The 25,198-nt window shown below is 32.5% G+C and overlaps 4 protein-coding genes across 4 annotated transcripts; 2 read left to right on the top strand and 2 right to left on the bottom strand.

Moving 5' to 3' along the window:
* Nucleotides 1-2,755, bottom strand: LOC149477852 (uncharacterized). The gene is made up of 4 exons (XM_089709783.1): nt 2,568-2,755; nt 1,633-2,318; nt 743-1,079; nt 1-144 (listed from the first exon to the last, which is right to left on the bottom strand). Exons 1-4 carry the CDS (start codon nt 2,679-2,681, stop codon nt 79-81), a joined length of 1,203 nt encoding a protein of 400 aa, XP_089565909.1. The 5' UTR covers nt 2,682-2,755; the 3' UTR covers nt 1-78.
* Nucleotides 2,756-3,238: 483 nt separating this feature from the next.
* On the top strand, nt 3,239-13,129 carry Nelf-A (Negative elongation factor A). Its single transcript, XM_089709769.1, has 11 exons — nt 3,239-3,448; nt 6,148-6,402; nt 6,769-6,946; nt 7,547-7,708; nt 8,283-8,369; nt 8,673-8,800; nt 9,563-9,715; nt 10,535-10,600; nt 11,097-11,246; nt 11,885-11,984; nt 12,380-13,129. Exons 1-11 carry the CDS (start codon nt 3,239-3,241, stop codon nt 12,643-12,645), a joined length of 1,755 nt encoding a protein of 584 aa, XP_089565895.1. The 3' UTR covers nt 12,646-13,129.
* A 3,842-nt stretch (nt 13,130-16,971) lies between these two features.
* LOC149477850 (uncharacterized) lies at nt 16,972-19,213 on the bottom strand. The gene is made up of 4 exons (XM_089709658.1): nt 19,118-19,213; nt 18,444-18,593; nt 17,596-17,749; nt 16,972-17,045 (listed from the first exon to the last, which is right to left on the bottom strand). The coding sequence occupies exons 1-4, from the start codon at nt 19,211-19,213 to the stop codon at nt 16,972-16,974; spliced, it is 474 nt and encodes a 157-aa protein (XP_089565784.1).
* A 323-nt stretch (nt 19,214-19,536) lies between these two features.
* Nucleotides 19,537-20,868, top strand: LOC149477849 (uncharacterized). Its single transcript, XM_089709657.1, has 2 exons — nt 19,537-19,615; nt 19,928-20,868. Exons 1-2 carry the CDS (start codon nt 19,537-19,539, stop codon nt 20,866-20,868), a joined length of 1,020 nt encoding a protein of 339 aa, XP_089565783.1.
* The last annotated feature ends 4,330 nt before the right edge of the window (nt 20,869-25,198 follow it).

Genomic DNA, 25,198 nt, shown 5'->3' with positions numbered 1-25,198 from the left:
TATTTAATAATGTTTTATTACAACCACATTCACAATAACTAATAAACAGCTAAAAGGTTATTGAATAATAACGATATTTTAATCTAAAACAGATCTTGCGTTGGATAAAGACAACTCTGTTAACTTCTGCTTGATTTCCGTGATCTGAAATGAAAATAGCCTTTTAATGGTAATGTACATCTTAGTATGTATAGGTAGTTAGGTAGGTACTATATGAATACGGAAAAATAGAGGCTTTGACGAGCACTCTTGTCAGAAGTGAAACTTCTATGGCAAGATTCAAAGCTACTAAAATCGTCGCCATGACGCGGACGTGACTGTATTGCCATATCGTGACCTTGAAATTTTAATCTCAACGCAACTAAAGAAGTTTCACTTCTAAAACATGTTTCTTTCATCTATTCAAACAACAAAACGGTACTTAAAAAATTATGGTAAAGGAAACATGCTTTAATTTCTCGTTTATGCAACATGTTACACGTAAATACTCTCTGGAGGACTTCCCATCACCCTCCTTACTAAACCTTATCTGAAATTTATTCACCAACTACGCTACTATTTCGAAAACATATTATCTAACCACAAATAACTTTAGACTGGGTTTAACTTTAAGCGCGGGTTCTCTTTAATCTGGTTTTCTCGTATTTCACATAGACAACTATTAAAGTGACAGATCCCTGGTTTAAAGTTAGACTGTGTTTATTGTTTCATGGTAAGACCAATAATATCTTCATACACTCACTTTTTGTATTTCATTTAACAAAACTCTCTGTTCCGTACGCGGAGTCATTTCTCTCTTCTCCAAATCAATGGCTTCTAAATTCTCAAATAATTTCTTTATTTTCATTGCCAAGTGAACATCATTACTGCTCTTTCTGGGCACAGTCGGTTTCGACTTTCGCACTATTTTCTTCCTATATTTATCTGGTAAATCTTTTTCTATATCTTCCCTAGTTAGGAACGTCATATATTCTGCACATGTATCGTAAGGATAATTGATGTCTGTTTGTTTGTCACGAGTCATGAATAATTGGCGAGTTTTGTAAGTGGTCCGCCAGTTCTTGAGTAGCTCCATGTTCCTTGGAGAGATGAGTATAATTAGTTTTGTATAGTTTTTTTTAGTTTAAAAGTTTAAGAATTTTAACGGATTTTAAACGATTTATTCAATATATTATTTAAATCCAAATAAATCGCGTTAAAAATCCGTTATTTTTTTTAATTTCTAAGTGTATAATACCTATTCGCGTAAAATCAAACACTAGAAAATAATTGGTATGAGTTGTTACATGCTTGATATTTTGTGAAATATAATAACAAAAATCTTTACTGTAAACATGAGGTATAGTATAGAGTATATTATCAACTTTTACCAAATTAACCTAACCTTTTAAGCGATTTACTTATATACGATCAAAATAAGGTATCTCAGATCTACACATTAGGCATACAAAATATTATGAGAATCGGCCCAGCCGTTTTATAAGCGGTCCACCCGTGGTGAGACACGATAATTTTACATTTATACCTATAGATTATGGCTTAGATACGGCAAAAATCATCCTCTATTCAATCCTAATCAATAATACTTAGGTATTACAAAAAACTATAAACCCTTATTAAGTTTTATCTTACTTTTTATCTTGAATAATTTTCTCTGCTCTCGCTAAGAAATCCTTTCGTTTTTGAACAGCAATATCTCTCAAATGACTCTGCAGTATTTTTTTATCTTGCACCTCTTTACCAGACGTCCGCACCGGTCGGAGGTATTTAGCGCTCTGGCAATGCGGCGACAAAATTTTATGTCGGCTTACCGCCAATTTACGACATTTTCCCTTTGCTCTATCGTAATATTCACTTTCCTCGTCCCTATCATTAAATTGCACGCACATTTTACTGTTTTTAATTTCACTACCATCTAAAACTGAATTATAACTTCTAGCTTCATGAGAAGTTTCGTTTGATTCGCTCACTTCTGAGAGAGATTTTGAATCTAGTAAAAGTAGATTCGCCATGTAGTTATCGTATAGAAATGATAAAATTTTCGACGTTCCCGCGCTTATGATATCTTTTGGCGGGTAAGTAAGCGGATTTCCGCTCAATTGAAGCACTTTTAATGTCATTACGGTGCCCAGTTCATTTGGCAAGGTTATAATTTTATTATTTTGTAGTAGCAAATGCGTTAGTTGAGGGTGGTTTTTGATTGATACAGGAATGCTTTCGATATAGTTATCACGTAAATCGAGCCATGTTAAATTTGGACAGGATGGAAAGAAGTCTTCAGGAATAGCTTTGATGGAATTATTCTGTAAATAAATTGCCTGAAAATGATTTACAAATGATATTTTATTAAAAAATGATTAATGAATACATAAAATAAGTTAAGATTCACGTATCAAATTAGTACCTAGGTCCCTAAAAGTTCTTAGCCTCTGGTTATAGTAGGTTAATAACTAGGTAATATAACATTTATATTTTTATTATAAGTAAGTATTGCATTCTAACTATAGCTCAAGGAAAATCTACGTACGTAAATCTACTTGTTGTATTATAAACTAAAATTTACTCACATTTATAAGTTTATAGTCGAGCTTTGGAAACGTTTCTAAATTGTTTGAATGTAAATCTATAGATGTTTTATTAGGATCTTCTTCATACATATCACAAGAATAATCGTACGACATACTCTGAAAGAAGAAAAGAAATTAAATATAAAAGAATAATATGTTATACGAAATTGTGACTACAGTTTTGTTGAATCGATACCATGAAAATTGTCTTTGTCATAGCAATTTTTTTTTAAATTTACCGCCATTCAACAGTTGTGTTTTTTTTTATGTAATTTATGTTGTCCGAATACAAGCTTTTTGGTTCTATAAAATACGATTGACTTATCATGTTTATTTCAAAAATTAAAATTTATATTGAAATAACAAATTATATTGCTTTATTATGAGAAATAAATAAGATTTAAAAAATGAATAACAAAACATATTATATACGAAATATTAATTTATGTAAGTTCTATTTTTATTTTATAAAGTCAACAATACACATGATATATGAAAAATGTATATATACACTCGAAACTGTGCATATTTTTATATACATTACGTTAATAATTTTTAGAATTTTAAAATGAAAAAATCGACATTCACAATAATCGATAAATCGGTAAAAGCACACGTTGACATTACGACAACAAACAACATGGGCGATACGTCACTATTTCAGTTGCAAGATGGCGAACGTTCGGGATAGTGACACATCTTTGTGGCTCCACAATAAACTCGGAACTTCGAATGATTCGTGGACTACCGGTTCAATTTGCACACAATTAAATGCGGAAGTTTTAAAAAATATCAAGGATTGTTTTCCAGATTTGCAAACGCAAGTGAAACTCAAATTGTTGCTTAGTTTCTTTCATATCCCGCGCAGAAATGTTGAAGAGGTAACTTTTCTTTCTATTCTATGGTTTTGCGTAACTGTATGACGTTTAATATCTCTTTCGTACATTATTGAATAAGAATAAGTGGAAGTGAGACAAAAAATGCGTATAAAATTTGAACTTTGTTGTCAATAAATAAATACTATAATTTATCGATGATATTATTAAATGCTAGAATGTATACACGTTGTTTTCTGGCTAATATTGACTGAAATTGTACGGAGCCTTGCATTGATCAATTTCGTTACATTTATCTATTAATTAATCAATTGAATTTGATTCAAACGCACTTACCCTATGTTTGTTCATGTAGAAATGAAAATAAAAATAACTTTACATTTGTAGCCTAATATTATCATGTTTTAAAGGAGTATATTATATTTATTTGGTATAAACAATTTTAATGTTGCCTAATATAGGTTATACATTGCATGTGTTTATCATAAACATCTAATGAATTGATAAATTCATATTGGAAATTGTTATGTTATTTATTTATTATAAGAAACTAATACTACTCTTTTTATACTTACAATATTGAACAACATGATTTAAAATGTTTGCATTTTTAGTTTTTCTTCTTGTGTTTGCAATAATATTCAAACCCAGAAATGTAATCGTCTCTTAATTACCACAAACATTTATTCATACAACTATATTTTATTCAGAAGTGCTTTTGATTTTCTAAAATAGATTATATTTTTCACCAGAATATAAAGCATTAAAGATAATTTCTACAAAGAGGAGCCACCAAGAAAATGTAGTTTTTATTTATTTTCATACACATGTGGAGAATTAATAAGCACATAATCCATACTAATATTATAAATGCGAAAGTAACTCTGTCTGTCTGTCTGTTACTCAATCACGCCTAAACTACTGAACCAATTTGCATGAAATTTGGTATGGAGATATTTTGATACCCGAGAAAGGACATAGGCTACCTTTTATTGCGAAATATGTACCACGGGCGAAGCCGGGGCGGACCTCTAGTATGATATAAGAATAAACTAATGGTTCTTTTAGATTAAGACACTATTTACATTTAATTTAAGCCAATTGTGTACAGATATTAAGGGAAGGAAATTAGTAAATTGGCTATCTAATATAAATAATTGAGGAAAAAGAATTTATAGAATGTAACTCAGTACATGGCTCTTTTGTATTTATAATAACAAATAAGCTTTTATACAGATTATTTATATAAAAACATAATATTAATAAAACTAATATTATGTACTTACACACTATTATTAACTGACCTGAGAAATATTGTAACAGCCTAGTAGTGGTATCTTCTATACATCTATACATCTATACAAATATTATAAAGAGGAAAGGTTTGATTTTTTGTTTGTTTGTTTGTTTGTATGAATTGAATAGGCTCCGAAACTACTTGGCAGATTTGAAAAATTCTTTCACTGTTGGAAAGCTACATCCTTTCTGAGTGACATAGGCTAGGTTTTATCCCGGAAATCCCACGGGAACGGGAACTATGCAGGTTTTTTTTTTGAAAACGCGGGCGAAGCCGCAGGCGGAAAGCTAGTATATACATACTTTACAATCTTCCGAATATAAACAAACAAAAAAAATTCAAGGCATTTGGGATAAAAAATTGTTTTCTCTCTTTCGTATTATTATTTGAATATAATATCATATTATTATAAGTGGTGACTTGCATAAAATTTGAAAGTACATACCGTACACTTTAAAATACTAGTTAAATATCAATTTTTCAGATGCATTATGCATACATCTGTTTCACTGATCGATTTTCTTTAGGGACAAGTAGGTGATCAGCCTTCTGTGTCCTGCCAGACCGAGACAATTTTTTTTTCTTCGTCTCCACCGGGAATCGAACCCAGGACCCCACGGTGCTACGCTCAAGCGTCAACCACTGTACCAAGGAGGCGGCAAACAAACAAAACAGCCTAGTAGTGGTATCTTATATACTTTACAATCTACTGAATATAAACAAATAAAAAAATTCAAGGCATTTGGGATAAAAAATGTTTTCTCTCTTTCTTAATATTATTGGAATACAATATCATATTATTATAAGTGGTGACTTGCATCAGATTTGAAAGTATGTACTGTACACAGTAATAACTCAGGCCCCGGAATCACAGACACAATAGAAAATCTATTGTGTCATGGACCGATTGGGCCGTTCAGGGCTCAATGGGTTAAAATAGTTAAATATCAATTTTTCAGATGCATTATGCATACATCTGTTTCACTGATCCATTTCCTTTAGGGACAAGTAGGTGATCAGCCTTCTATGTCCTGCCAGACCGAGACATTTTTTTTTCTTTGTCTCCACCGGGAATCAAATCAGGAGCGAGGGCTGAGTGAGTGTAGAACCGAGGGGTTCTATACTCACTCACTGTACCAAGGAGGTGGTCAAATGTCATCATGACCATCAATTAAATATTATATTAATAAATTGTCATCATGACCATTAAAAATAATTGATATGCTAATATGCTGCTAAATCAATTTGACATATTGAGTAACACTATTTTATTACCTACTAAAAGTTTGCATAAGGTAATAAAATAGTGCATTTTGATAGCTACATAATATCCCAATCCAAACAGAGTCAAATTAAACATACAATGCATTAAGATCTGTAGATTTTCTAAATAGATATAAAATATTTATTTTTAGTTGTAAAACTAAATAGTTTTTTATAATTTCAGTGGAAAAATGAGCTGGAAGAGATTATTGAAGTGGCAGCGGTGGACTCTGACCTCTGGGTGGCGATGCTCGCCGAGGTCCTCAAGACATTTCCCTCTGCGGGCACTCTTAATACCGAGATAGCAGAATTCGACGAGACCAGGCCTATATTCAGTGATATGATCAATGAATTGAGGAAATCGTTAGCTAAACATTCAGATCTGGGACTGTTGCCACTTGAGTGCCTGTATTTAAACAAAAATGCCTTAGTTTCAGTGGTGAGTGGTTATTATAAATTGTTATATGATTTAAATTATAAATAATGAATTAAATAATCTAATTTGAATAATTATAAATACATATAAAATTATTGTAAATGTGTGTGGTCTATGTAATGAATTAATATTAATAAAGAGTGTTACTACATTTAAAGAATGATAACTTATATGATATGTAATTTTTTTGGAAAATTATAATTTTAATATTTTATACTGATTAATCTTGTCAAATCTAAAAATAAATATGTCACAACAAAAATGTTCTTTCGCTGTGGTAGATGTCAAGGTTTCATACTGCTAAAACCAAAATAATATATAATATTATTGTCTTTACTATTTTATTATTACACATTATATTTGTTACAGGTGGGCCAGCAGCCCAACCCAGTGAAACATTTTACGCTTAAACGTAAACCGAAGTCGGTAGCGTTAAGGAGTGAACTGCTAGCGAAGGCTGCGGAGGTTCAAGCTAATCAAAAGAAGGCACAAACGCCAACAGTGCCTGTGAGGAGTCGAGGCATGCCGAGGAAAATGACTGATACAAGTATGTTATAGTTATAGTTTATTTCATGTTATATGAATTGTTATAGTTTTCTTCGTATTGTTGATAGTTCTAAATTCTAATCTGTCAACAAACAAGTTACAAATTTATCTAATAATCCAAGTTGGGCTACATTGCAAATTTTATAGCTATTAATACTTACAAATATTTATTGCCAACACTGTTGTCTTTCAAAAAATTTACATTGTTCTAAAAAAGAATCGTCAATTGATTTTATCAAATGTATGCATGATTCCATCAACTGAATGGTTCGTTTGTGTACAATAATTAAAGAACAATACATATTAACTGGACCAAATATTTAGTCGTAGGTATTATTTTAATAACTCCGGCCCCGGAATCACAGACACAATAGAAAATCTATTGTGTCGTTTTATTTTTTAAAGTGAAACTTTTATTACATCGTCTCAAACTTTTTGCTCTGTGTAGCGCATGTCGCGTGACGGTCGAACCGTACGATAATTATCGTACAAATACGATAATTTTGTGCCTAAGTTTCACTTTTACCGTGGTTTCATAAAACCACACAACATTTTTTATTGTTACCCATAAACATTCCTTTAACAACATGTCGTTTCTCAGCGCCGCTAAAAGGCCTGCCGTCCCGCTGGGCGGCCCGCAGCGGGGCCCGTGCGGTCCCCGCGCCCCCGGCGGGCCGCCCGCCGCCACGTGCCGGTATCAAGCTGTTAGATATCACGGAACAGCCCGCCACGCATGCGCAGATCAAAAAGAGGAGGAAGCTTGGTGAGTGGGTATAAAAGCCAGAAAAACGCCTGGTGTTGACATAAACAAATATGAAATGTGGGGGTGAAAGTGGTTTGTATCAAATGGGAGGGTTGTTTTTAAGTCCACCAAAACTTGGCGACGGCTTTTCAAGAAGTGAAATATCTGTTATTGAAAAAAATGTGAAATGTGGGGTTGAAATTGGTTTGTATAAAGTGGAGGGGTTGCGGCGTTCGTGCGGTACCATAAATTTATTACGTGCCGATCGCCACCTAATTAACGATCTTCCGACCTATTGACAAACACACAAACATTATTTCAGTAATTATACAAAATAGTGATGAGAAATTGTCACATCACTATTTTTCATAATATAATTATTAATTTGCATTATCTTTTCAATAAACGATTTTTAATTGAATTATAACAGTTGGATACAAAAGAAGAGGGTAGTTGTCAAAAATATTAAATCAGTGATTTAATGAAAAATATTAAATCAGTGATTTAATGATAATTTTAAAAATACATTATTTTCCGTTATGAAAAATGCTTATGAATAGATAAATGCTGATCATTTTATTATATTTTATGACAGAAATGGAAGAGGGTGTCAAAAAGGCTCCCCCCGCTTCGCCGCCGCCACCTGACTTCAAAACCGCGAAGACTGAAGAACAACCTGCAAGTAAGGTTTTTTATATGTTTGTACATGTATTTATTAACTGACACATACATATGAATAACAAAAATGTATTTAACATATTATTGCAAATACGTATTGACAAACATAACACGTACTTATTTGAAAAATAATATCCGTAAATAATCGCTTTTTAAATAATTAAATAAAATTTTCGTTAAAGAGCTTATTTCCCAATAAAAATATATTATTTTTGACGAAAAAAAGTGCCTATCCACATGACGTATGTATGTTAAAACGACGGCTTTTTTATTGAAAAAAAATTATGTTATTTATTTATTTTTCCAGCAACGAGTACAGACGCGACAGTGGAACCGGAAGCGGAACCGGCGGAATCCGCGGGATCTCCGCAACCCGCCGCGCAACCGCAACCGCAACCTGCGCCTGCGCAACCGCCGCCATTGCTGTTGCAACAGGTTAGTGTGTGTGTGTGTGTGTGGTATAAGTTACAGTAGTATAGATTACTAAAACCGTTTTGTGATGAGCATAGATGATATTTTGTTTAGTTTTTCCATATTTTTTTTGCAGTGTATTTATTTGTTTTTTTGTTTTATACCATCACAATAAGTTGATTATTTCTTCATGTTATATTTTTTTCCTTATAAGACTTCAATATTTTTTTGAATTGTCAGTTGTAATGACTTACGATGAAAGCGTAAAACTCAGCAATTTGCCTATCACAGCCAATAACATCTGAATTCATGTTATTTTGGTAAAGTACAATTTTCACCTGAACAATATAAAGAAACGTGTAAAAAATATGTTGCAAAACGAAATAATAAATGTATATATGTAATTTTTGTAATTGTTTATTAATGTATTTTGTATATAATTTTGTAATTGTCTATTAATGAGTGCTGAGGTATTATGCCTCAGGTATCCTGAGTGGCTTCCTTTTTTAGCGCATGCAACCACACATATATATTTTATGTCTTCTATTACATATTATTTAAAATTTACAATGCTATTTTATATGTGTGTTGTGTGTGTTGGAATAAATGTTTTCTTTCTTTCTTTCTTTCTTTCTAATGTATTTTATAATTTGACTGTATTAATTTGTAAAATTTGCACGCCATTTAAAATGGCAGTATATGCGATAAAAAAAATTTGTGTAACACCCTTATGAACCATATACGAGCAAATAAATTTATATTTGAATTTGAATTTATCTTGCGTAGGGCGGAACGAACAAGGGGCTGGTGGTGGGCGGTCCGCCCAAGCTGGTGCTAACGGGCAAACCGGTGCTGGTCTCCGCGCAGAACCTGCTCAACACCTCCGCGCTCATCCTGCACCAGGGCGGCAAGGCGGTGCTGCTGCAGAACATCAAGCCGGTACGTGATGCTGCAGAGCATCCAGGTCTGGAGGAAGGTGGAAATTTCCGGAGGGGAAAAAGGAGGATATTCGACCAGTCTACTGCTGTATGCTCTGTACTCTTGGCAGCTGGCAACGCAATTGTGCATGTTAAAGACATTTTTTTCTTTTTTTTTTATATACATATTCATAATTATCACATGTCGCCTTGCCTTGGAAAAGCAGTTTTTCTGGATATAAATGTAAGTACACGTCCGACTCGCACCGCGTCTTACGACATACTGACGGATCAGTCGATTTTCAACCTTAAATACGTATGATATATGATTCACTTTGTAAAAATGTGTATTTAAATATTCTTAATATATAGGGTGACTTGTTATAAGTGTAATAGTTTTAAAGGGGTGAAGGTATAGCTTGGAGTAAACAACATAACATTACCTAGCCGAATCTTATTAGTTTCAGAAATATTTAACAGAAAATTTACCAAATTCTTAGGGAAACAACAAACCCTTTAAAACTATTACAACATTAATAAATCACCCTGAATATTACGATTAACCTGTTCATTTAAGTAAGTGAAGTCCCATGTCCCCAAGTGGGGTAAGGGGCAGATGCATTATACATACATCTTGACCGCCTCCTTGGTACAGTGGTTGACGAGTGAGCGTAGAACCGAGGGGTCCTGGGTTCGATTCCCGGTGGAGACGAAGAAAAAAAAATGTCTCGGTCTGGCAGGACACAGAAGGCTGATCACCTGCTTGTCTCTAAAGAAAATCGATCAGTGAAACAGATTTATGTATAATGCAAACTGTTCATTTAATTGTGTTTAATTCTAGGTGACGCAACAAGTTGTGCAACAGACGCCGCAACCGATACAACAACACACGACATTACCGCATACGGTCAGTATATTCATTAACATCTTTATTTATAACAGACTAGCGGTCCGCCCCGGCTTCGCCCGTGGTACATATTTCGCAATAAAGGGTAGCCTATGTTCTTTCTCAGGGTCTAAAGATTATCTGTGCCAAATTTCATCAAAATCGGTCCAGTAGCTTATGAGCCTATTCATTACAATCAAACAAACAAAGTTTTCCTCTTTATAATATTAGTGTAGATTTCTTTTGAAAAATGTCAAAAAGGGTTTGCAATAAATATAAATTATTAGGTTTCCGCCCGTGGCTTCACCACATTGTCTAAAACCTTTCTTATTATATAAATAAATCATTTATTTTCTCAAAATAATACACTATTTAAAAAAAACCTCATCGAAATCTGTTGTGTCATTTTAAAGATATAAGCATACAGACACACAAACGATGAAAAGCGACTTTGTTGTATACTATGTATTGATGAAATATAATAATATAAAAAAAATAATAATATTATAATTCGCAGGTGCAACTCCAACAACCGGTGCAACAAATACAACAGCAACCGGCGGCGCCGCAACAACCGCAACAGCAGCAACAACAGCAACAGCCAGCAACGACACCGGCCAACCAGCCGGGACAGCCGTTGTTGCCAAGACGTGGGCTGTCGCTTACGGTAAGATAATAAAATAAATAAAATAAAATATCCTTTATTGAATTATTTTTTACATTAATGGACCGCGACTAAGATCCGATAGGCAAAAATAAAAAATACAAGAGTTACTATTACATTACACAGTTATTGAAATAATACAAAAGTAGAAAAGTTTAGAATTCATAAATATTAACGCAGAAGCTGGGCAAAAAAAAGCCAAGATGCTGCTACCAAAATTCGTTAAAGCATTTATTATCATAGATATAGATAGTAAGATATAGATATAATATTAAACCGGCGCAACATATACAACAGCAACAGCAACATCCGGCAATAACGGCAACATGCAACGACGCTGGTCAAGTTTTTTCCCCTTTTTTTCATCATTGCTAATAAATTAAATGTTTATTATAAGCTTTTGGACCATTGTTCAACATTTTTATTATAATCATTGGTCTTGTAGAATATAATATAGTTGTTTATTTTAACATTACAAACAGACTTGTATTTTATTTAACTAAAACTAATATTAACAATTGTTCTATTATCGGTACCCGTAATACAGATTATAGTCTAGTACGGGACCATTGTTTTTGTATATTTTGTAATTGTGGTTGTGAAATAAAGATATTTATTATTATTTACATTATTATTTGCAGCGCGAACAAATGTTAGAAGCCCAGGACATGTTCCGTAACGCGAACAGAGTGACGAGACCCGAGAAAGCGCTTATTTTGGGCTTCATGGCAGGATCCAGAGGTATATACTGTATTATTTATGTATTTTATAGCTATTTATTGTGTTTATGGAAGAAAAATAGAAAAAAAAAAGATGTTCAATAAATTTGCAGTCTTTACATTTTTGATCTGTTAATACTTGATTTAGCGGTTGAAAAAATGAGAAGCATTACAAACATTTTAAGTTTGAAATGTTTAAAATAATTACAATAACATTTGGTTTGTAAACTCAACTTTTGTATTAATCATTATGCTCATTTTCCGCATGATAATAAATCTTTGATTGTTCAAAAACCGTTAAGATAATAACACGATTAATTATTAATTATGAATTATGATAGATATATATATTATATATCACTATTTTTGTTATAAAATCGGAAAAACCATGTTCTTATATTCTATCATTTCTTTCAGACAACCCCTGTCCGAACCTCGGCAACATAGTGACAATAAAACTCTCCGAAAACATAGAAAACGTCCTGCAATCAGACGACACATACCTAACCATGCTCTCAGAAATGCATTTCCAAATGAACTACAATAATGGACAGTGGACAAGGCTCAAGAAGTACAGACATATAGACGGAATGGTCCCACAGAAGATCCCCCCAGGATCCACGGTTATATCGGCCAATAATCAACAGCCTGTTGTGTCGATAGCCAATCAGAGTGTTAGTTAAGTGACTCAGTGTAGTGTCTAAAGTGTTAAAGTGACAGTGTTGCCATGGAAACGGTGTAGTGTATTGATGTGAGCGAACAAGTGTAACAATCAGGTAATTTGGAGTGAAATATGATTTGTAATGGGCGTTCACAATGGGCAGCGTTGGCCCAACAAATGATCATTGCGGTAGAAGGAAGGTGGAATACCATAGAAAAAGGGAGGATGCTCGAACATTCTACTGGACTGGCCGACCGGTCTAGGCCACAATGTATGATATCGGAAAATTGTATATATTACTAGCTTCCGCCCACGACTTTGTACGTGCATCCCCGTTTTTCCCCGTTCCCGCAAGAATTTCGGGAAATCCTTTCTTAGCGGATGCCTACGTCCTAACATCTACCTGCATGCCAAATTTCAGCATGATATGTCCAGTGGTTTGGGCTGTGCATTGATAGATCACTATATCAATCACCTTTGAGTTTTATATATATAGATGATCTGTAGCGAAAATATTTCGCTCGCTTAAGTTTGATTCAGAGTGAGGTGTCGCTACAATAGTTTGCCGCCATTACGGTGATAATATATACATCTACAATGACGGGCGATCATAGACATTTAGGATCTACACTATCGTGATTGCCAGTACTCGCCCTACACTGCCCAGTGTGAAAAGGGCCTAAACTAAACGGTTATTAGCTAGATGTTTTGTGTTAGCGATTTGGTTATATACAATATCAACTTATACTATTAAATCAGAAATTATTGAAAACTAATATGGATAAATAAGTACAGATTTTTTAAGCTATTGCATAGCTTTTAGCTCAGACTTTGAGCGCGGCGACCGAATGTAAAAATTCCGTAACGAAAATGATGCGATGCGATGCTATGCAATAGCTTTACCGCGGCAGTCCTCGAGTGCCTGTTTTTTTTGTGTAGTCTATGGATCTCAAAAGATAAGATTAGACTTTTGGTTGAGTTTGAAAGGAATGGACTCAAAATGGAACAGAACAGTATGTCTGAATATGAAATATTAATAAGTGTTATATTATGATAGAATAGGCAATGAAAATGGAACGAGAATTTTAAAAGAATCGAAACGGAAGGATATGTTTTAACTGAATACTGAAGTTTATTATCTAGGATAAATAATATGATCCTCTCAATGTAATTAAAATATTCTTCTTGGCAAAAAACATTTGAAAAAATGCTTAGAATAAAAAAATTGAATGTCAATGGGTTATAAAGACTCTAAAAAATGCTTTTGAAATCTTATAATGTTTGTTTAACATTATAATTGATTCTTGTTAAATATGTTAGTTAATTTTTTTTTGTTTCACTGGATTTTGCAACTAAATTAACTTAAAAAAGATCACACTTTCTGAAAGAAATATAAAAAAAAAATTCAGCTTAACTATGAATATTTTATAATTTAAATTTTGATGAAATTTGAATCTAAATTATGATTATGAATTTTAAATATGACCAAGGGCGTACTATGACAATGTTATCGCAATTATTACAAGCGATACTATGCAGAAATTTTTAAACTATTGCATAGCTTCTATCGCGGGCCTTGAGCGCGAGGACCGAATCCAGAAATTCCGTAACGAAAAAACCTCACGCTCCCCACGGGGACGGGCGCGGAGGTGTGGCTTGAAGGCATAGCATGCAATAGCTTTACCACGGCAGTCCCCGAGTGACACACGTCTTTTTTTTCTTTTTTTTATTAGAGAATATCTCTGTAAAAATATTTCTTATTCCTTTGCTCATAAAATGTCAAAGTACACCCCAAACAAACAAGGTGTTTCACCTTACAATTGTAGAAAAACTGAAAATTGTCGGAAATTGAAATGTGTCAAAATACATATTAAATATACTTGTGTGTAATTGGTTTTATAATAAGGCTTAAAATAATTGTTATAGTTAAATATATAAGCTATTGATGTTGACCAAATGCGCTGTGAGATTTTGTATTGCTTGTTTTTAGTTTAACCTGTTTAAAAATAGGTTGGGAATTGGATTTTTTATTTTTATATTTTATATTTCTTAGGTACATTGTTGAAACATGCACCAAATTTTTGCGCATACATACACACAGATATACAAAAATAAATATTAAAAAGTAATACTTACAATAATAAACTATGGAAGTAACAATAATCTTTACAAATATATACACACTTAAATTATATGTTCATTTTCTAAGAAAGAAAAAGAAACCAATTTCCAACCTACATTTAAGTAAAAATGCCTTGGCGAGCAATATGTATTTGCGTTATATATAAGATATTTCAAATTTATAGTATTAATATATTTTGTGAATATAAAAAATAGGATCTCAAATGGTTTATAATAATTATAATGAACTCTATTACATTGATAATTGTCTTTAACTGACTATAGTAAACCAAGTATATGTTGTAACCCTTCAATAGACTGACCTCACAGTAAAATTACCCTGTAATATACTAATAATTTTATTTTTCAAGATAGAAAAAAGTTAGGAGGGTAGTTGCAATAAACAGATACAAATACGAATTTAAAAAGTTTACTGCCTGAATTTAACAAACTATTTAAATATTTCCTACAGATAATGGTGGTTTCACTTGAAAATAAACCATTTTTGATCCTGTTTTTTTAATATATTCAAAGAAAGTTACATGTACATACAAAATATATTAGGGTAACACTGGATTAAACATTTTTCGTTTATTTCTAATTATTCTATCTTCACTTGCTTCGCCAGCGACGTTACACGAAAAACATTTTATACTTATCTATCTCTTTATCAATTTTATTGAGATTTGTTAAGCCTTTCTAACTTGATTGAGTAACAAACATCCATCCATCCATGTTAGTTGGATGTATAAATATTATATAGGTCTATACCTAAACCAGTTTTGCCCTAGTGTATAATTATTATATGTTATATGTATCATACAAAAATATGACAGTTAAAAACTTGATGAAAAGCACATTATTCTTATTCGTTTATCATTTTCTATGTATAAATGCAAAAGAGACTAAAAGTAAAGAAAAACTTGAAAAATAAAGATACACACAGACTATCCAGTAAGTTGATAACAAGAGAAAAAGGTATCATACTCGACCACTTCAAAGATATTCATAGCTTTCGTAATTCATAAAATTAGGATTATATCCGTATGTACTCTTAAATCATGTCAATTGATGTTACTGTTTATATATTTATATCTAAACTATGTATTATTTATTTATATGTATTCACTTAAATATACAATCTAGTTAGTGTCCCTGTGTGTATCATATTATAAAACACGTTCATGCTGCATGACATGCTCAGACTTGTGTAAATATTATAGAATAAAGAACATGCTTGCAATATCAATATATCATGCATGCATGTCAAGCAGCATGAACGTCTATAGACCACTTAACCCTGGATGAAACTTTTCGGCGCGTAAAGTGCCTTGACGTTATTATTTCTAGAACGTAGACATATAACGTATATATTTAAACATAAAAAAGCAAAGGCTGAATTATTTTCGTTCCATTTACTAGTTTTTGTTTTCCAAGTGCATCGGAAATTTTCAAACCAGACCCTTTAGTTAGTTCACTACGTGTTAATGGCGTTAGACTATTATTTATTTCACGTCTTTGTTTTATTTATAGAACGAGATTGTAAGTGAAAAGTTTTGTGGTTATCTATACTAGCTTCCACAGACAACAAAACTTTACACCAGACCATAGACCATAGAGTAGTCAGACGGTCTATCGTGTCTCTGGTACTACCTAAATCATAGATTAAGTTTTTCATAGATGAATAGAAGAGTTTTCTATACATGTTAAGTTAGTTTTATTTTTTGTTGTACGATTTAATATTCACTTTGTATATAGTAGATAGTACAAAAATATTAAAGGAGAAGCATATTTGAATGAATTTGTTGTTTTATTTTATTGGATGCTGATACATGATTAATTTGCAAACATGCACACTGCACATACCTCTATTACCTACCCTTTAAAACACACACACACACACATTTAGATTGATGAACAAAAAACTATCAAAATTATTTTATGATTCTTCAACTTGTATAGTACCTACACTTAGTGTATTACTACCATTATCATAAGAATTTTCCATCTATTTCATCAAGATTTCATCCCTTGCAAAAGAACATTCTTTTAGTAGACAAGTAGGTAACAAAGCACTTGGTTATTCAAAGAGTTGAAAGGCATGAAAACAGTTTTTCTTAAGTAGGTATAAAAAAAGAACAATTTCAAATACCATTTATTAACACTTCAAATTATTTACAAGTAATTGCACTCTGATTCTGCATAAAAATACATGTTATCTTCAGTTTTAACTGTCGTCATAGGTATACACGTCGATTCGTTTCCGATAATGATCCACTAGAGGGAGACACTGGTACATTACTGAAAATATATTGTTAAAAAATGTATAGAATATTCTACTTGCAAATTATTAATAGTACCTATAACTATATTAAACATAATGAACAAAATATTCTTGGTCAACGAAAGTATAACAGACCATCCTAGACCACGCTAATCGCTTTCCATCAGGCGATTAAGTGATGGTCAAATGCTTGCCTAATCTTGAATTAAAAAAATTAAAAAATAATAATAGCAGATCATTCGAATTTCTCTGTAAAATATCCACTTATTTCACTGGTAGGTACAAAAAGCCTTAGGACTACCGACTACGTAAATATCTAAAGTAGCTATGATACAATTTACATAGTTAAGTACTAGTTCATTAATTAAAAAAATGTGAGCCGTCATGGGACGCCTGGCAGATGTGAAACATCGTTCGGTTTACAAGTGAGCCTATAGATGTGTATAGCGTGGCGACCCGTCGCCATGGCAAGCGTCGCCACGTCAACAATTCGGTTTACAAGTGAGCCTATAGATGTTTCACATCAATATTCATAAATATAATAGTGTTCATTAATTAAATATTTACCAAACAGAAATACAATTTCTGGAATAAAGGCAACAAGACTCCACGCGCCTTCCTCTTGCAGTCGAAATAAAAAGCCCAGTATCGATACGACAAAACCCATCACTATAAAAGCTAGCGTGTACCACAGGTATATTTGTAAAAGCATCGCGTTTTCCTGAGAACACAAACATACCATTAATTGAAATGTATAGACCGTACATACCTATTTAAATAATAAATTGTAGAGCCTTAACTATTTAATCACTACAAACTACACAAAAAACAAAGTCGCTTTGATGAGAAACGAATGCTACGCAACGGATTTTGATGCGGTTTTTTTTTTAATAGATGGAGTGATTCTCGAGGAAGAATTAAGTAAGTATATCATTTATTGGGTTTATACTAAGCGGGCAAAAACGCGAGCGGGTCTCTAGTTTATAATAATTTTATTTAATTGGTAGTTACTAAGAAGTTTATTTTATGATATTTTAGAGATGTTATTTTTAAGCGTAGGTATCTGAATACATAGCGTGAAGTAGGTATTGTACCTATGTATAAGCAATAAGCATTGTATGAACTAGCTCTACGTTTTCTCTAAAATTTTCACTGTACTGTAATTTTACTGGTACCTATCACAGAATACATAATAGTAGCTAAACGCTACTGGTATTACCTATAGAAAAAAAAATAGTTGATTAAAATATGGTAAATGGAAAAGACCGAACAGGGTATCGTATAAGGCAATGGAAGTTTTAGCATATCTATTAAAGATTAGGTAAGTAGGTATAGGATATATTATACAAAAGTTTTTTTTTATTTTTCAAAATAAAGGTTAAATCCAAATTTGATATTTATTATAAGTAACTAACAACAATAGACCCCAACAGCAGTAACATATTAGCCATTTGGAAGGCCGTCACCAGCACACTTCTGAACGAGTCTACGTGTGCGCGCGTATCATAACACACCACGCACACATCCCCGTCGTCGTTGGATAGGATTTCTAATAAACAGCCAACCTGAAAAAAAATCGATAAAACACAGTATCGAAAAAGCATCGTATTCATATACGCAGATATTATAATCTGCTAGGTCGATAAAGATGCTCCTGCAACTTCTCCTAGATGGCGTAGAATATTCTTATAGACGTTGTCGAATATTATTATAACATATTTTTTCCTTCTGCTGTAGGTACATACCTACAGCAGCAGGCGGGCAAAAAACATTATATAAATAGAAATGTTTAACAATTTTTATTAAGCTGATGTACCTATAACTTAGGTACAACTTACAAGCTTAGTTACAATTGCTACATTATTGTTAAGTTTCATCCAAATCCGTACAAAATTTTTTTTCCTAAAAATGTAACAAACATCCTCAAACGCTTTCGCATTTATAATATTTGTAGGATTTTCCTCCCTCATTCAAATATTTTATAATCGCGCCTTGCATCTTAAAAGTGCGAACACTTTTATACTAACAAGTTTTCATCCACAATTCCTGTAAGCTTAAAAGCACGAAAAACTAAAAAAAGCTTACTTACTAATCCTATAATAGATATCAAAGCCACGCTACTCCGAGGTGAGAGGCAGAAACACTCTCCGTCCTCACATGGATTTAATTCTGATAAATTCTCCATTACACAAACAGAGTAATTTCTGACAAATGTCACTCATAGCTGATGAAGACAATTAAACATTTACATTTATTACACACTGTACGTTTTACCTACGCATAGGAATCAATGTCTATGCGTAGGGACCTATTTGTAGACCTATTATTTCGATTTTATGGATATAAAAATAAAACAAGTTAAAAATCAATATGACTCTCGAAAGACAGACCTCTTTTATAAATTGCTCTATGATATTTACTCTTCTTTAAAAACATTTCTATTTATTCTTCTTTGACCAATGTCATGTAACTGCTGTCTTCTTTCTGAGTGAAATAATAATTTGCAAAATGGTTCGCTCATTTGCTGTATCAGTGTTTGGTATATTATGTTTGCTGACATGCGTCTTTGCGGATGAAGATGTTACAGGTGTGTATTATAAAATCATTTACATTTTTATATTATTAAAAGTATGTACAATCATAACACCTATATTTATAGGTACTTTAAATCTATTTACTCTAATACATATAACGCAATCTCCAAATCAGTCCGCATATGTACTATTGTAGTAGATAGGTATAATTTATCAGTAAAAACCTGAGTAGTCCTACAAATCTTAAATTATTAATTATTGTAGGGGTATGTTGTCATTATTAGTTATTACCTAGGTACTCTTTAAGATGTCTTCTCTACATTATTCTATACATTTTATCCACTAATACCTACTCTTTTCTGCAGAAACCTCCGCTCAGCCTGAAGAACTCACCGTAGAAAACGTCATCCAACAAATTGAACATCTCACAGCATTAGCGGAGAAATCACGACGTGAAGGAATCTCCACCGATCACACAGAACAACTTTTTGACAAAATAGCTTTATCTTTCAACGATTTGACTGAACTTATCGATGCTAAAAACTACACGGACACATTCTTTACTCTTCAAGGCATAGATAGAGTAATCATTCCAAATATTAGAACGACATACACAGCACTACGACTTCAATTAATTTACCTACTCAAAACATTGTTTAAAAATGCCCCATCGACTGCCAATACATTCATACCTTTGAATGTAATAGATATGTTGCTAGATGTATTTGAAAATGACGATAATCTTGCCCTAAAAGCTCACGCGTTGGATGTTATGTACCAATGGTTACCTAACAACCCCAAACTGCAAGCTAGGGTCATGAAACTAAAGGGACTGGAACCGTTCTATGAACAAATATCTAAATTGGACTCGAACGTTGTACAGAAGCTTCTAGATCTATTCAATATTATATTGGAAGAACATTTGCGCGCTAGAACTGAGAAACAAAGTAAACCAAATGAGATGTTTAAGTTTTATCAAATGATTGGTTTGGTGGAAAGAATGTCTACACCAACAGTTTGCTATGGTCTTCTTAATATATTTAAGGATACAATTACTTTTAGTGGTAATAGCAGGGAAATATTCGTTCCGGTTGCTAAGCTTTTGAAGAATATTCAGCCGTTTTGTTTAAATCTATACAAGGGTAAGAATACAGCGATTGATATATTTCAGAATCTTCATGATTTCTTCAAAGAATCTGTTGAGAAGGAATTGTTTAACGACGTGCAATTTAATGTCACGGATATAGATTTAATTTTGACTGAATATAACGAAAAGGTGAAGGAACATTATAAGGATGAATTTTAAAATATTGTTAGTTTATATTATGCTCTATGAAATAAAAAATGTGGAATGATATTGGTTTTTTATTTTCCTAGTAGGTAAGTTAGATAGAGTTATTACTCTCATAACAAAATGAAAGTTTTCTTTGATCGATTTTAATTGTCATGATGGTTATAATTTTACACCGTCCGTTATCTACAATTTTAAACTTCCACGAAGTTTTAAATACTTTTAGTGTACTTTACTCAGATTACGAATCTTTTTCTTTATTGTAAAGAAAGCCAGCGATTAAGGTTATAATTCCAATCGCTTGATTCTGTAGAAAATTGTAATTCCTTGTGTAAATATTTCTAAATATTTATGACCAATCTAAATAGTTAAAATAAGTGTGGAGAGATTTTCAAATTAATCGCAATAAATAGCTAAGTACTTATAAATATCCTGCATCCATAATAGCTACAATTGTAAAGAACCACATTGATAAATATCATTACATATCACATAATTACGACCCTCTGGTGTGGTCTACACACCGCAAATAATTTTGATTCCCCGACCCATTGTGCAATGATTCCATAGACCATAGAGTAAAGCATAGACAAGGATACAATACAAATCGAAATGTCAATTGTTGGTCTATGATTTATGGTTAGGAACGCTGACTGGATCTGTTGCTACTTAATTTATTATTTGGATGCCAATTTTATATTGCAGTGTTTGATTGCAGTAATAATAAGAATTGTGTTAACGCAAAAAATTAACTTTGTTATAATTAAATCTTTTGCACGCCTCATAAGCGAAGCGTTGAGGTGGGTACTACTGTCACTTCGCGCAAAACATCTGATTTTTCAAACTTAAAATGTCTTTATGTATCATACATTGCACTTGTAAGATAATACATACACACACATATTAAGAAAAAACACTATTTTTAACGTTCATGATATTTTTGATGTCATTTTTGTTATTTAAACTAGTTAAAAAACAGTTTAAAAAAGTTCTGTCTTGGACGTCCGTGTGTCTGTATGTGCGGATCCTTTTTCTTGTTAACACGATAGCGACTGAAATACTTTACTAATCGAGTCTTTTTTTTTCTCTTACGCTTGAGTATGCTCAGGAATAGAACCCTTTCATTTTTCAGGGTCTGATTCGATGTGGTTTAATTGTTATTAAATAAACAAAAATAATAATTAATAAATATTTATTAAAAAAAAATTATGAGGCGTGCACTTTTGGATTTTCCAAATTATTTGATAATATGTCCTCCTCCTGCTTATAATAGCTTATAATAAAAAAGTTGGAATTAATATAATAGATTGAACTCAAATATTTTTTATGTAAAAAATATGCCCTGGATTATTCCAGGGCATATTTTGTTACATAAAAACACCGGGTATTATGAAAGTGAAACTACATATTTTTTTTTATTTATTTATATTGAATACTAAGGCCTCTTGAGGCGCTTGAAGCTGTGAAAAAATCAAACTTATAAGCCAATACAATCAAAAGATACAGCTTTTTATGTTGCAAATTTTGGCATATTTCGACATTCGCAAGGGAATCAAAACCTACAGGGAACCCGAGAACATACAGTCTTGAAATTTGGTAAAAAGCAACGTCTTATAGCACAGATATAGGAATAATTGTTAAAAACCTAAATTTAAAGTAACAACATAATAAAAAATGGGTTTGGTCGGAGCCTTTTCTGCGCGCTCTATGGCTGGTTTTATTCTTTACAAGCTCCAGTTGCGGCTCCGCTTAGGTTGACCTGGGATAAAAGCTACAATAAAATATAACATAACACAGTATTTTCTTGTCTTTGATTTTACGCGAGATTTATACATTTAGAAATTAAAGATTTTAACGGATTTTAAACGCGATTTATTCATTAGGTATCCCGACGTTTTGCACGGGGAGACTGAAATTAATTAATCACGTTTAAAATCCATATCATGCTACTTAGGATTTAGGAATATATGTTTCCTTGGCTTTTGCTAAAAGTTTAGTATGTACTTCCAAAAAATAATTACTATTTTAAAAATACATAACTATACTTTGCATTAACATAATGCAGTGAGAAGAGTCCCCAAAACCGCAATTTATTTATTGATTTCTTTCACACACTATCATTAGGGTAATGACAAATCGCGCGCTGGGTGGCCGCCATTTTATATCTTTTGTGTGCTTCCTTCCGTTTTCTGCATGTCAATTTAAATTAATTGAATATTTGATTCCGATCGTCACCATTCATACATTAGGTGCCTATGAAAAAAAAGTTACTTATTACAATTTGATTTTTTTGTAATCTGTAATATTTTAAATAAAAACGTTGTAACTTCTCAACCTCTTGGCCTCTATTAATTGGGTTTCATCGTATTATCTTTTTTGTTATGAATGTAAAAATCTTCGTGTAAAATAGGATTAACATTTATTTATTTATTTATTTTATCATAACATCAAATTACCATTACAGGCTTAACCTAATGCGGTATTGACTTACACTAAAAACTTTACACAGAAAAACTAAAACTAATAATAAAACAACTTAAACTTACGAACTAGATAGTAATCTAAGGAATAAATTAACACGATAATAATACAATAATTAATAGCTAATAATATACAAAAGAACCTTTACTAATTCACCCAATGGGCACGTAAAAATGTCCACTTTGCCATGGACGTCATTGAGAATGCGTAGTGCTCGCACGAGAGGAGACTTCGCGAGCAGCATGGCCGTTCGCGCCTGAGGGACGTAAAGTAGCGGCGGCCTGTGACGCTTCTCAGTGTACTTGTCCGGCACACATAAAGAAAGGGATTGCAGCATTCCAGGGTTATGTGCAAATCCCCGCAATAATTTAATTAAATACAGCGCAAGGGAAAATTCCCGTCGCACTCTAAGTTCATTGTACCCTACCATACCCAGTATGAATAAGGTAGGATACATTAATGGGTAAAAGGGGTATACCCCGTAAAGTTTAAAATAAAGGTGTCTAACGAATTTATTTTGAACCCGCTCTAACATGACATTATATATTTTTCTTCGTGTGAAGACCAAATAATGGAGTTGTGCTCCATGTGGCTGCGTATTAACGCGTTGTATAGCACTTTTACAGTTGCTACATTTGTAAAGTCCCTTAACATGGATCATCAAAAAAATGAACACAGCAAATATTATAATTTTCTACATTTTTATACCAGCTTCCTCTTCTACCAAATCGTGGGAGTATACATAAGGTGTTACAAGTCCGTAGGCCCGGATAAACAAATACAAATATTGCATCGAATCGATCACATTTTTCGCGGTAAATAAAAAAGTGGCGGCTATTCAACTGTCAAATGTCAAACACGTAAAAATTGGCGGGCTATGATACAACCTGCCAGAACGAATTAAAAAAAAATCTTCAAGTGCTGCCCGTGAGAATAATCGCAGCCTTTTTTGTATTTTTAAAGTCATGAATGAGCATTGTAGTGTAATGGCCACGGTAAACGGCTATTTGTATTGTACACGCAATCCTTAGCACTCTATTTGAACAATTTTAGGTTAGCCATGAGATTCTAAGATAAGAAACCGTCTCATAAAAAAATCAAAATATAGTATTACTTAATTAAAGTTTCGATAATAGTTGGTTAGAAGCCTGTTCAGAGTTATTAAAATAGTGGTTTGATAATGGCTATATGAGATTTTTATCAAGGTGTCCATGTAGAAATAAAAGATTCATCAACTCAACACTAACTAGAAAAACTAAAATTAATCAAAAATCTTCTTAATAAAATTATATACCTACCAATATCTCCTAATTAATTACGATTAATTACATACGTCGTAGTTTACTACTATCAAAGAGAATAAAAATACAACGTAACTACTATTACTTGTGTATGGGCTGCTGAGGTGATATGATATCCCATACACAGAATAACCAGCACTTATACATTCATATACATTATACATGTCATTTAGTTAAAATTATAAGCATGAATAAACTAATAAATATAACAAAATATCGCAGTAATCATGGTGTCACTACTATAATTGGCATGCAGTAGCCAGGTAGTGAAAAAAACGTAAGCGTAGGCGTGAAAGACCACCTGACTAAAGTTCCCAGGGTCTGCTGTTAATTGTTGCTAATTTATGACCCTGGGACAAAGAACGTTTATAAAATAATCCTTACATTAAATAGAGATGTTAGGCATGGAATATTATTGGGTATTTCTGAAACTTTTGTAATCTGTGTTTGTTGGGATTGTTATTTGTTAAGACGTAAATATCTACTAGTATTTATTCTTACAGTACGATAATACATATCAATATAAACATTATTTAAGAAATAGTAATAATTATTCTAAAATT

This window comes from Colias philodice, chromosome 23 (assembly GCF_061535455.1).
Source record: "Colias philodice isolate Cphi_HAF_F1 chromosome 23, ilColPhil1 Martin Lab GWU primary, whole genome shotgun sequence".
In the NCBI taxonomy this organism is placed as follows: Eukaryota; Metazoa; Arthropoda; class Insecta; order Lepidoptera; family Pieridae; genus Colias; species Colias philodice.
The sequence above is the reverse complement of the archived record's forward strand: the minus strand, read 5'-3'. Positions and strand labels throughout refer to the sequence as shown.